A 15,005-nucleotide genomic window follows, 5' to 3' on the forward strand; every position below is an offset into this window, starting at 1 on the left:
GTGGTCCAGAACGCGAATTTAGCGAGACAAAATTAATAACGCAGACACTTTAAAATTTAAACAGAAGGTGTCTTCAGCCTAGGTGCTCATTAAATAATGCGCCTAAATTATAAATTCTCAGATATTAGGACGTGTAATTTTTCTAAGATTTCAACTTACAAACCTTTTTAAATGGAAAAATAGAGAAAAATTGTTTTCTACAAAGTTGCAACCAACACTTTTTAACATAGAATTCATTCGACCATTAGAAAGTGCGTTATAATTTTTCCAATGTTGAAATGTTAAAGCGTGTCTCAAAAACAGTTTTTCAACTCCAGCATTACTGAATGAATTTAAACGTAAGCGGTGTCATGTTATCACATTTATCAAATCAAATTGCACACCTTTTTGTCTGAGACAGCAAATGTCTATCTTGAAGAATTCGTTAGTAAAAACGCTTTTTCAAACAAAAAGATGTACTTTTCAAACAGTCATATCTCAGATTGGAGCAAACAATAACATTTTACAAAGACTGCGTTGTATAGTTCAAATATAAATTTATTATTTTTGGAATTCCAAAGACATTTTTTAAAACTCGAAAAAAAAAACATCCCAAGTTTGTTAATTTTGTGAGCAGTGTTTCCAGCAGAAATGCTCATCAAATTATGTACTTTAATAATCTCATATAAAATATTAGGGATTGTCATTTTCGCATGGTTTACACATAAAAACTTTTTCCAATTAACAGATTAGGCCTAACTGTCTTCTAAAAAGTTGTAGCCTACGGTTTTTGAGCCAACTTTACCGAAGACACTATATACATACGACGTTCGTGAGCGAGTTATGGTTTTTGGAATATTGAAATGTTAGGTGTGTCGAAAAAACAAACAGTTTTCTGACTCTAACTTTTGTGAATGAATTCATAAAATAAAAATGTCTTCGAATCATTTGTAAGGAATAAAAATTCTCACATTTTTCTCTCAAAACGCAAACTTGTATCTGGAGGCGTTTGTTAGTTATAAGGGATTGTATAGCAAAAACTTGTACTTTTTAAACTGTGAAATCTCGCATTGGTGCAAACCAAAAAATAATTTAATGAGGGCCTAATTTAGTTCATATATAAAATAGTTTTGATTGTGAAATTATGGGAGATAGGTTATTTTTTTATTTCGAGAAAAAAATCCAAATTTTTAAAATTCTCAATACAAATTCACACATTTAAGGAAAGTGTAAGTGAAAGAGAACATACCAATTTCTCGTTCAAAAGTCGAATTTCCATCGTTTTGTTATTTTCTGGGTCCATTATCGCAATTGATAAGCGAAATAAGCGATGTAGAACATTTTGTCAAATTTAAAGAAGAAAGTTGAAAATTTCTGAATTTTTATCATTTTTGAAATTTATAATTTTTGCAAATTTGACTAAAAGCGAGAAAAATTTGCTATATTACTTATTTGAGTATCGCAATGAATTCAGAAAGTAGCAAAAAGATGGAAATTCGACTTTTGAACTAGAAATGAGGATGTTTCCTTCCTGGAGCCAGAAAACTGTTAATTTCGACACACCCCAACATTTTAACTTTAAAAAAATCATTACTCTCTATAAATCTTAATATGTATATGCACAGTAAACGAAAATTACCGAGTTCGATAATTTTTTTACCGAAATCCTAACATGTGTAAATCGTTAAACTGTTTGGTAATTTTTTCGGTAAAAAATAAACGAACATCGGTAAATGAAGAATCTATTTACCGATGTTCGTTTATTTTTTACCGAAAAAATTACCGAACAGTTTAGCGATTTACACATGTTAGGATTTCGGTGAAAAAATGACCGAACTCGATAATTTTCGTTTACTGTGTGGTGCCGATTGAGTTGCATAGAAAACCATTGACTACAGCTTTGTAGAAGATTATATGTCTTTATCTTTGCACTGGAAAAAGTTTGGAAGTGAAAATCATGCAAAAATGACACGCTCTAACATTTGATTTCAGATTAATCAAGCGCATAGTTTGTTGAGCATTTTTGTGCCACTAAGTCTTATGAAAAAGAATTTCAACCCATACACATTGAATATAAAATTGATTTTTTAATTTTTTTTTTTCGTTTATTTGTTACACTTTACCAAGGTTCTGGCATTCGTGTCAACGATGATTTTTATTGGTTGTGCATTTGTAAACGGTTTTTAGGAAAAACCGAAATTTTGATAAAACCAGGGCCGTATTAAGCCATTGCTTTGAGGGGCTCGAAGGCAATTTTTCTTGAGGCCCCTGTGAACCGATTTTATTTATTTGTATGCCATTCCTGAGAAGTCATATTATTTTAATCGTGCTAAGAGTTTGAAAATGATTGCCTTCAAATAACAATTTTGTCACATAGTTTTGTTTATCAAAAAAAAAATATTTTTTTTATATAAATTACATGCAAAAATTTCGGAAGAGTTAATCATTTTATTGAAAAAAAAAAACTCTGATTAAAGCTGTTGAATGCCAAATTTTTAATTCGTAGTTTATTTGAAAACTCCATTATTTACCTAGAATAATTCAAAACTTAAATTTATTTTGTTTTCAATTCATCATTGAACGCCTTGTATGTGATTTATTTCAAGCAGAATAAATATTTCACTCATGACAATTGGAAGGTGATATTAAGATTTCAGACCTAGATTTATTTTTTTTTTTTATTAATGCCAGAGTAATGGACTTATTTTGAACCAGGGGATTTATTAAAGACCATCTTGTCTAGCACTTTGATAATAAATTACTAATCATAAAAAATTTAGTGCAATATATTGGGTAAGAGCCCGGGCTTCAACTGTGATTGTTTGAAATTCCCATGATAAGTTGCTTTATAAGAGAGCTAGACAGGTGGTCCAAAATAAGCCCCTAGTTCAAAATAAGTCCATTACCATACATAAGGAGAAAAATTCAAATCCATTGGAGATGCAGATATAAGAGCTCAAGAGTAAAATTCAAAATCATAAATTAGAGCCATCATTCAGTGTCTCAAATTTAAGTCATCCTTTCAAAACAAGATTTTAAAAACGAATTACATATTCACATACGAAATTGAGAATCAATTGAACAATCGGAGTAATAGAAGGAATTGAAAATTTATAATTCATTCCTAATGTTTATTTCAATTGAGTATATTTTAACACAAAAAAAAAACATTTTCATGTAACATATTATTTCAAACAAATTTCTAAAACGTAATGTGGATTACAATTCAATTTTTTTAAAATATGATTCTCATCAGATCATAGATCAATGACAGATACTTTTGTAAAAATATGCTTCTAAATATGATAAAACTTACATTTAAAAACATTTATGCAGAGTGGGTATTAAATGTTTTAAACGCCGAATACAATATTATGAAAAAATAAAATTAGTAAAATCTAGTACCTTAAACAATGATCTTGAGTACTCAAAAGTCTGAAAACATGAAACTGAAGAAACAACATAAAACTTGAAAATCTTAATTTATTTGATTTTTTTTAAATCGGGAAACGATTAGACACAAAGCCTAGAAAAATTCGTTATTAGAGAATCTCTCAACGAAATTCGCAATTCAACTATGAGATTGCTTCATGATTAAAAAATTTGGGGATGATTGATTGGAATTGAAAAGCTGAATTTTGAAAATTAATATCAGCAGAGGATAATTTTAAAACATAAGTTTGCCAGAATTATGTTATTTTACTGTTGGGTAAGCATTCCAGTTTTTCCTCAAACATGCTCGAGCTTCAAAAAAAAAGTGGACAAGTAAAGTGAACCACAGTTTGGCTTGATTGCTAAAATATTGTAAAAAAAGTATTAGGCTGGATTTTTTCAAATTGTTGAAAAAAAATCAAACTGAGCTTGAATAAATAGAACATTTTGATTATCTTAGGGACGTATTGAAATAACCGAAATAAGATGACCATGTGGTCTTATCTGTAGAATACAAACACTAGAACTAATAAAAAAAAATCACAATTCAGATTCTTATCAAAATGCAAAAGTAGTATTCAAAGATCAGCTTATTTAGCAAGATTTCCCTCACGCCGCTGACGTGTAACGATTTAAAAGCAAGGTGGTTATCCTCGCTTCCATTTTTATTTTTGTGTTGAAAAATTCACCCATATTTTACCAAGTTTGAAAAAAAAATTGTCCTGATTTGCTCAGCTCACAATATGCGGGAAAACATTTACAATGCTTACTCTTGGGGTCCCCTCAACTTATAACAAGGAGAAAGAATTTGAGAAAAAAAATCACTGGAGCCCCTTAGCTGATTTACATGTTTTACGTGTCATTACCAATTTTTTGAGATTCGTTAGTTTTTCCTAGTTTTGTAGAAATTACATCATTATGATTATAGTTATGTTAACCTTTTCTTCTCGGAGGGGCAGGGGCCCTGAGCTATTAACCCCAATGCCTCCCTTTAATCCGGCCTTGGATAAAAGTTCAAATGTATTTGTACTATTTTTTCGAATTATATTGCATCATTTGATGGATTTTTTTAAATTTTTATCCGAATGCTTATTTTAACCATTCTTGCACTTTTTAAAAGATGATTTTATAAAATTTGAAAAAATAATCATGCTTTTTTGTTGAGTTTTTATTGTGCACTGTTTTTTTTTTCAAACACCGAAAAACAAATATTTTTCCTCAAACCGTTTACAAATGTACAACCGTTCTAAAAACAATTTCGTAAAACAGACCCCGCCCGTAAAGCTTGTGTTACCAACATCGAATAATGTCAAAATCAAACGTATTTTTTGCCATTTTTTTTTAAATTTATTTAAAATTAATAAAATTTAATGTTTAATATAATACATGTACATTGTTTGGGATCACCCACCTAAAAACATGCAAATTTTGATCGTTCATATCTCAGCCGTCTGAGGACATATTGCAATCCTTCTGATCTGATTTGGAAGATAATGAGCAATAGCTATATCGGAGGTATTTTTCCCAGAAAAAATGTTTTAGATTTGTACCATAAACTTAACCTAAAGTTAGAACATTTTCAAAAAATCGCACTCAATATTCAAAGCCAATCAGCTCGGGATAGGGTGGACCAAATCTCAAAATTAGAGTTGCACTTGAATCCTTATTCTTTGCTTCTCAAAACACAATCAAAAAATTTTGTGCAAAAATTTAAGAATGTACTTTTAGTTAATAAAATAGACACTTAAGTTATCGCCCAAAAGTTGGGGATCACCCTTTAGTATGGCGTATCGCCTAAAAGTTTGAGATCATTTTTTTAAAAACATGCAAATTTATCTTATTCATATTGTTCTCATCTAACATCGTATTGCGGATCTAAAGAATTCATTTGGAAGCTTAGAAATTGTTGTTTTTTCATAAATTCTTTCAAAAGTTATATTTCGAAGTGACAACCATAAAAAAAATCAGAATCATAAGTGGGAACCTTAAAAAAACAATTAATTTCAGGTGTTGTTTTTATGGCTATCACTTTAAAATATAATTTTTGAATGAATTTATGAAAAAACAACAATTCCTTAGCTTCCAAATGAACCCTTCAGATCTGCAATACGATGTTTGATGAGAAAAATATGAATAAGATGTATTTGAATGTTTTCAAAAAAAATGATCCCAAACTTTTGGACGATAACTTAAGTGTCCATTTTATTAACTAAAAGTACATTCTTAAATTTTTACTCAACACTTTTTGATTGTGTTTTGAGAAGTTACGAATAAAGATTCAAATGCAACGCGAATTTTGAGATTTGGTCCACTCTATCCCGAGATGATTGGCTTTGAATATTGAGTGCGATTTTTTGAAAATGTTCTAACTTTAGGTTAAGTTTTAGGTACAAATCTAAAACATTATATCTGGGCAACAAACCTCCGACATAGCTATTGCTCATTATCTTTCAAATGAGATCAGAAGATTTGGAATATGACCTAAGACGGCTGAGATATGAACGATCAAAATTTGTATGTTTTTTTATGGATGATCCCAAACTTTTGGCCGGCAGTGTAAGCATAAACTTGTTTAAATTTGGCTCGATGATACAAGCACGGTGTATTTCGTAGAAGGACTTAAAGAAAAAAAATACAGTAACGCTAATTTTTGCATGGGTATAAAGTAGAGCTTTTTCTGGTTCATTTTCACCGAAAATTAAAATATTTTGTCGGTGACCCCCCATACAAAATATTTTTTTGAAAATTTTCTATTTGAATACTTCAAAAAATAAATATATTTTTATTGTTTTATAATTTCAGAGGTGCTTATTCTCTTAGTTTAAACTTTTAATAACTTTAAATTGTACTCAACAATGTCATCAAAAACTTTGAAAAATTTTAAAATTTTTTTTAAACTAATAACAGAGCTGTTTAACATAAAAATGCTTAAAGCGTATCTTCTTATTCTAAAATTAAAAAATTGGCTGGGAAATCCTGTCAGCAGTCTGAGAGGGACTAATTATCTGAAATTATTAGAATTATCTCAAATAATATGAATCCATCTATGAATCCATTTGAATCCATTATCTTTAGATTTTCTGATTGTGGCAATACTGGAGGGAGTTATATTGAAAAAAAGCTCAATGATTAAGAAAATTTGTAAACACAAGCAACCGCTATAACTTTTTAATGATAACGCTTATCGTGATGCGTAAGGTTGCCAGAATTTTTTCCACTCCCATCCGGGCCTAGCAATGCCGGGCATTTTTTCAAAATAACCTGGCAAAATCCGGGCATGGATTTCAATTTTTCAAATCCTAAACCCGGGCAAAAACCGGGCAAAATTTAGAATTAATTATACATAAAAGCAAAGAAAAAATGCAAAAAAAATGAAATTAATATTTAATTAATGTAATTGCAGACTTCCAAAAACTTGTTGGAACACTTGAATATTTAAAGGTTTATAAAAGTAAAACAGCGAAATTATTTGAAACAACCGTTGAAAATTTCCATACCGTTAATCGATTTTGCCGAAACTTACTCAAAAACTTTGATTTTTTTTTTGGTTTCTTTGTGAAAATTGTGAAAAAATCCGGGCAATATCCGGACTTTTTTCACGATATCCGGGCAACCGGGCCGGACCGGACTTTATGGAAATTTTGCAACAAATATCCGGGCAAACCCGGATAAAACCGGGCAATCTGGCAAGCTTAGTGATGCGATCTGGAGTAGAAACGTTTGCCCTAATTTAAGCTTTGAAAAAATTAAGACGATATTGAATATTGAAAAGTTAATGATACGTAAAAAACAATTTTTGAAGAGAAATCAGTTTTTATACTTCTCCTAAATTAAATGTCTCAAAATTCCATTCGCTTTTCAGACTCAATGTGTTACAGCAGTTCAATCTAGCTTAAATTTTGCTTGATACTGTCTTTTGGTACAATGGTTATTATAGGCCTGGAGTTTCCTTTAACCTTTTTATTTTTATTATTTTCCTGCCCAATTTTGGAACCCTGCTGCAATCTGTGATTCTTCCAATTTATTGACATTACTGTTAAGTTTGAATTATCTTAGCTTCTACGGTTTCGAACCCACTAGATTATTTAAATAAACTCTCGAATTCTTTGTTTAAAATTAAATTTTACAGTTCTTCGGAAATAATTTTATTCAATGGATAAATCTAGTCTAAAACTGTGAAAAATTTGAATTTTTTCCAAAAAAAATGCATTTCAATCTTTTTGTCGATCTCAAATGTACAAAAATTAACAGTTTTGTTGACAAAAGTGAATTACAAATGATCGATAGCAAGCTAGTCTGCGTAAGATTCATCAAATTTTGTTCATACCTTACTTATTTTAGTTATTCTACTGTACACTGAAGTTCTTCTTTATTATAAAATAGAACCATAATGAAGCATTAATGTTACAGTAGAACAATCATAACTTCTATAATTTTATACCAATTATGGCAAAAACTATAGAAATCATTGGTTTGAATAAACCATAGAAATCTATAAAAACAAAAACTAAATAAAACGCGTATATCAAGTCTAAACCCGTCGATAAAATTGAAATTTATTTTGAAAAAAAAAATCGTTTTTCATAGTTTTGTTGATCATGAATTCGAAAATATCAACAGTACTTCAATTCTTAAGCAAAAATGAAGTTAGAATGATTGATAGAAAATTTATCCACCATCAATATGAAAAAAAGAAATTTAAAATTGATGTTATGTAGCGGAAGATAAGCTGATTTCAGTGCAAGTACTTTAACTTTTAACTAAATTTTATTGAAAACTTGTCTTCTTAGATATGTTTAAATTTAATCTTAATGTTTTAATTTAATTCAAAAATGCCTTAAACGAGTAACACAATAAAAAAAATTTTATTTTTGTTTTCTAAAGTGCGAACCCATATGCATCAGAGCCTGCAAATATTGTGAAAATATTTCAAAAAACAGTTTTGAAAAAAAAATGAAAACATTTTTAATATTTTGTTGGAAACCAATCAAATGGTGATGGACTGTTCTTATTCATGTATAATAATTTTTTTTAACCAGAATTAGTTGTCCGCGATACACACACATGTATTTAAATTCATGATACATTTGGATAACTCTAAAAATAAAAAGGATATTCTAAATAATAAAATTTTAAATAAAATGTTCATACAAAAAAGTCCAAATCACTTATGTTTCCTGGTGTTGGCATTTTTTATTGTTTCAAAATAACAAAGATTTGAATAAAAATAAAAAAAATAAATTTTTGATGAAAAAGGTTACTATTTCATTGCACTGGAAGAATTTTACAGATAATTATTTCTAAATATGGACAACAAATCTTCAAAAAAACAAAACGTATGGGGACTCACCGACCAAATATTTTAATTTTGCCTGAAAGTGATTCAGAAAAGGCTAAATTTTGCATTTCTGAAAAAATTGGAGTTACTGTATTTTTTCTTTTAAACATCTTCCATAAACACACCGTGCAAGGTTAAAGCAGTGAAAAATGTTTAATTCACTTTTTTTAACTGTTTAAAACTATTATAATTGAGCCACATTCAAAATTTTGATGCTAATTTGTGTAAATTTTATGTTGAAAAATAATTATGATTAACTTGAAAAGAATTAAAAACAAAATAAAAAAATGACAAAAACCATGTTTTGTGTAAAAGAAAACGTTCCATCTAAAAATCTGGAGGCAAAATATCCACGTTAAAAACAAGAATCATCTTTTACTCACCTAAACGAAATTACAGAAAATTCTATACTATTTATGAGATTAATGTATTAATTTTTATACGAAGTCGTTCAGGAGTACTGAAAAGAATTAAATAAGATTTCAAAAGCCAATTTTGGGAATAAATTTTTTTGATCGGGAAAGAATGCGCATATATGTGTCCAAAACGATCACAGCTATTTGGTTGACTTAACGGTTTCAGTGTGTTTCGGCGTTTACGTCTAGAGAAAAACAGTTCAATTTAGAAGAACTAGAGATAAAAAGCTCCCGCTCATTCCTGAATATTTTTTTATACTCGTCAATAATATAAGGGTAACAGCTAAATGAGTCATGCTGAGTTTCGAAAACCGGCCACATAAAGTTTGTAGATATGTACCCACAAAATGGCCCACAAATCTGACTTGTACAAAATTTCAGCTCAGTCGGACTTGATTTAAGGGCACTCACAGTTTCGATTTTTTGACCCTCAAAAATCACCAATGAAAATGGGACAAATAGAAAATATAATTTTGATGCCAAATGACTTAAAAAGGAAAAAAAATGTAACCTGGTGGTATATCCTAAAGAAATTAAAAAATCACCGACCTAATGAAATTCGGAATATCGAAATTTTTATTTAAATTTTGACGTTTCATGCATTTCTTAGTCATTAGGCATCGAAACTCAAGTTAAGGTTTTCCAAATTGCCTATGTACACGTTTTTTTTTCTAATTTCAAAGTCAATTTTTAAGATTACACCAGGTTTTGAAGTTTTATGCATTTTTAAGTCATTTTGCATTAAAATTTATGTTTCAAATTTTCCGATTTCCTTTGATCGCCCCCTTTGGTGATTTTTAAAGGAATAACCCGAATCCTTGAGTGCTTTGAGGTTCCCCTGAATCAAGTCCGATTGAGCTGAAATTTTGCACAGCAGGTTCGACACTGAACTGTTTTCCTCTGAACGAAGGCTTTCAAAAGCACTGAAATCAACATTACATGTCAAATTCATAATCCTAATAATCATTCTATTTTCCTGCAACTTTCCTGCACATGGATGTTCAAATAGAGCACAGCAATTTTAGCGCCTTTAAAAATTTTATTTTTTTCCTTGGAGCTGCTCTCGAAGGTAATTCGTGTTCCGAAAACTTTCAATAACCTTATGAATAGACAATAATGCGATCGTATGATCAATTGGTTAGTACAAATATTAGGGTTTTCATTTGGTGAAAGTGTACAAATCCATTCCGGATGAGTTGTGGTTGTTAAATGTTGTAGTGGGTAACTGGTTGGTGGTTGATCGAGTTAATATGGTACAATGACGAGTAGAATGGGGAATAAAAACGAGTGTGAAAAAAATACAAATACAAAAACACAAAAAGAACGATGAGAGAAGGTGGGAATGAAGAACGATAACGATACTAGGTAGTTGAAACTAAACACAAGTGTGGCAAGTCAAAGAAAAAACAAAACAACGACATGCACCAGAAGGAAGCCGAAAGAACTTACGATGGAGGCGGGCTGGGAAGAGGTACTTGGTGAATTTTCCACGTCGCTTCCGAGAGCGAGTGTTCGTCGGCGGCGTAGCATCTCCAGAGCGATTGGATCAGCGTGGCGGCCGGCTGTCGGCGGCGAATCATGTGCTTCTGCCGCTGTTGCTGTTGTACTTTCAAGGCGAAGCCGCTGCCGAGGATGCCCTGAGAGATAGAGAAGAAAGTTAGTGAAACTAATTTTAAAATATTGGTTACATGACACTTTAATAAATGATTATTGCTTTGAAGAGGCTTCCAGCTGTTTCAGAATAAAATTCCGGAATAAACGAAGCTCGTCCACTGTGTTGAAAATGATCGACACCTACCTTTAGGGGAAAGTCGGGTGAGATGGATATTTTAAAGTAGAATCCTCATAGAAAATCAGATAATGCTTTTTTCATCGCAGTCTTCGCGCAGACGAACGACTTTGAACAGAAAAGGTAAAAGTAAAAGGATTTTGAAAATTAAGCATTCAAAAGTATTTTTAAACCAAAATGAAACCAATTGATCCGAATCAAGTAGCGAAACAGTACGGTTTACGGAATCCTGTTTTATATAAAGTGCCTCCAGCGGGGATCAAATTTAAACAGATTTTATAGCCTGTTCGATATGCTTACAGTTTTTCGACCGACAATTGCTCTTGGCTAAGGATCAAACCAAAGAAAAACTTTTAATACTTGGAGGAACTCTAAATTGACTCTAAAAGAATTATAGGTGCACTTTTTATCGACTTTAAAAAAGCCTTCGACACTCTCTACCAGTACAGTGGTATCGGGCTAACGGGTGGATTTTGTCGAAAAGGACATCAACCCACCCATCTGCCCTCAATTCCGCCCTATCGAAAAACTTTGGCAATTGTCAAGCAGAAGATGAAGAACGACTCGGGATGCAACAGAGATGAAGAGATTGTGGAACAAAATGGCCGCTGAAGTCGGTGAATAAGGTTACCAAACTATGGTGAGTGGTTTTAGACGAAAAGTTTGAAATTTCATCAAAAAAAAACATCGGAATATTTTTTTTATTATTTTTCCTTTAAAGTGCAATAAAATCTCTACATTTTGAGTACAAAACATTTTTATTTCGTTTACATAGCTCCGAGATAGACCCTTTTTAATGCGTCCAGATTTTGCGTGATCCATGCTTACGAAAACAATAGCGCCCAGGGATGAAGGGATAGACGTTTGATGTCTTTAGCAACATTGTTCAGCTATACAAGGAGCAAATTCCAGTATCTAAATTTTTGCCAGGGGGTCCATTCAAATTAGGTCGTTGATGTCTTGGACATAGTTGTTTATATGATCAAAATACATAAATTTGTTGAACATGTCAAAGTCCTGTTACAGATGTCCTTCAAATGTTCCAGTTCAAGTTAAAAGAAATACCTTGAAAAAACAGTTTTTTGAATCGGACACAATTAAGATTTGATAGAATGTTTCACTATCTTCAAAACAATGTTTTAACAAGCCTAGGTCTACAAATGTCTCATACATTACGATGATTTTAGAAGTAGCTGAAACTCTATACAAAGTATTAAGTGTATTTTATTGGCAATTTCAGATGGCTCGTCCATAAAAAGTGCACATATTCGCAACACCATCTTTTTTAAATGATAAGAAGAACCATTTCCATTTGAAATTTGCATTGTTTGATTGTTTGAAAATACTCTTTTTTTTTCTTTAAAAATTTCCTATTTTTCATAAAGAAAAAACATTCTAAACATTTTATTTATTGATAAGGAAATGTTGCATTTTTTATATATATTTATAATTTTTAAACAAAATTTGAATTAAATTTATCAAATAATATAAATAACAAAAAAGAAATGTGAATATGTCAAATGTGGTAGAGCACTCAATTAGTATTTAACATCAGATACTGGCAAACTGGTTCTATTTCATTTATCTGATATCATATTTGATACCATATTTGACTCATTAGTTCAAATAATTCTTTTTAGCGTTAAAATGATTTGAAAGCTGAATTCAAATTTAGTTTAATAATTCAAAAAATATAATACAAATGCAACAATTCATGAATAAATTAAATAATTTCCATGTTTTTTCTGTCAGTAAAATAGATAATTTTGAAAAAAAAAACAGAGTATTTGAAGGATTTTTTTTGTAAGGAATTTAAAATTTAGTTGTAAACATTGAACAAACAAAGAGAAACCTAATGCATTTTACATTGCGCATTAAAATTAAGTTTTAAAGTTGCTTTTTGAATCATATTTCGCATTTTTCATTGATTAATTAAAAGATCATGATAAAAAGAAGTTAAAAATAAATAAGGATAGTAAAAATAAGTGAAACATTAATAAATTTTCAAGCGCAGTTACAATTGAAAATTTCAAGCTCGGAATATTTTGTCGCCGTCAATTGAAATGTTGAGTACATAGGACAAAAGAATAAAACGAGTTTTTCTTGTTAAATAAAAATAGATTTTTATTCCTCCAAAAAGATTTTTTTTTTCAAAACACAAAAATTCGTAGTTGAAAATCAAAGACAAACTTATTAAAGATATTAAAAATAAAAGTTTGACTTTGGAATTCTGTTAAAAAAATGAAAACTGAAAAATAAATTTAAGTAAATTTATTTAAAAATTTAATTTAAATGTTTATTCAATTTATCGACCTTATCGGTCAAAGTTTTTGCCTTTATTTGAGAAAGAACATTTCAAGACTATTAAAAATGAAAATTTGTTCCACAAAGAACGAATGAATGGCATGAGATTATTTAAAACGTGATCATTTTCAATATCTATTCATTTCTTATAACTTTCTATCTTCCAAAAATTTTCGTAATCTTGAAATGTTCTAACTAAAAGAACATTACTTTCACCGATAAGGTCGATTGAATTAACAATCAAAACTTGTTTTGCAATAATAACGTCCTTCCATTTAAAAAACAAATTTGAAGGATTTAGTTGATAATATAAGGGACACAATTTGGATGCTTTTATGTTAAAGTAATGAATTCGGTAAATTTTTCGTTCGGAACTCGAATTTTTGTAAATTTTGGTCTATCACATCTCGTTGTGGTGATACGGAGTTTTAAATTTAAAAATGGATCAGTTCTGAATTAGATCAATCATTGATTTTCATGAAAGAAAAAAAAACTGAATCTGAATTTATTTATTGATACTAAGAAATAATATTTTGATGATGATGATAACGATAATAAATGACCTAAAAACTTTAATTTTATGTTTTTTATCAATTTGTGAAGAAAAGCTTATCAGGCATCACGGGAGAAAGTATAAAAAAAAACAAAGATTTTATTTCACTAAACATTTTTTTTTAAATGTGTTTAGTAAAAGCTTAAGTATGATAAAGCAATTGTTTCTTTAAAATTTTATTTAAAATGAATTTTCGTACAGAATTAGGTACAGAAAACAAACAGAAAACATCTTTAAATTTTTCTAAAATTTTTATTTTTAATAAATGAAATTAAAAAAAAAGTTTTAAGCGTTTTAAATTAAAGTGGTGCTAATTCTTTAATTTTAACTTTCAATAACATACATTGAACTAGTACTACCTTCTCATCAAATTTCAAAAAAAAAAAAATTCAAAACTATTATAAACTGGTTACAAAAAATACGCAATTAAAACAAAGAAAATTTCTTTTAAAAATATCTCATATTCTTAAAATTTTAAAATCGGCTGGCAAATCTTGTCAGCAGTCTTGGAGGGTTGAATTTTCTGAAATCATCAAAATTATCTGTAATTACCTGAATATATATGATTCCATTTGAATCCACTCTCTTTTGATTTTCCAACTGTGAAAATAATGGTGGAATTTTCAATAAACTAGATTAAAGATTAAAAAATTACTTAATACTTGGAATCACTTTAATTTTTTTTGTGATAACGCTTATGCGATCTAGAGTTGGAACGTTTTTCATAACTTAAGCTTTAGGAATACTAAGAAAATCAAATAGTAATTGAGTCATTGCGCATTTAAATTAAGCTTTGAAGTTGCTACTACGAATCGTTTTTCAAACTTTTCATTGACAAAAGCTAAAACAAAAGATATTCTAATTGAAAATTGAGATTTTTAGGCTTCCAAGAAGATTATGTTTTCAAAACACCAGCATTTGAACATGAAAACAAAGACAAACTTATTAAAGATTGTTCAAATTTTCTTAAAAGTTTCTCTAAATAATTCGGTACATTTATTTTGAAAAAATACAGTATAACTAGGTATTTTTTTTGAAAATTATAATAAAATGTTACCTCAATGGCCTTGTCGGTAAAAGTCATGTTATTTTTGTAAGAACATTTCAAGATTATGAATATAAAAAAATAAATTAATTCCATTGTGAATAAATTGATATCATGTGATGAAAATAATTCTGATCAAATACTACTAG

General features: G+C 29.6%; 1 protein-coding gene across 14 annotated transcripts in view; it reads right to left on the bottom strand.

Annotated features, from left to right (window-relative positions):
* Positions 1–15,005, bottom strand: part of LOC129751553 (potassium voltage-gated channel subfamily KQT member 1-like) — a 705,179-nt gene that overhangs the window by 311,077 nt on the left and 379,097 nt on the right. For all 14 annotated transcript variants that reach the window (XM_055747130.1, XM_055747121.1, XM_055747116.1 and 11 more), the window contains one exon: positions 10,615–10,802. In XM_055747130.1, coding sequence (XP_055603105.1) covers positions 10,615–10,802 — 188 coding nt within the window. The remainder of the gene's footprint in view (positions 1–10,614; positions 10,803–15,005) is intronic.

This window comes from Uranotaenia lowii, chromosome 3 (assembly GCF_029784155.1).
Source record: "Uranotaenia lowii strain MFRU-FL chromosome 3, ASM2978415v1, whole genome shotgun sequence".
NCBI lineage: Eukaryota > Metazoa > Arthropoda > Insecta > Diptera > Culicidae > Uranotaenia > Uranotaenia lowii.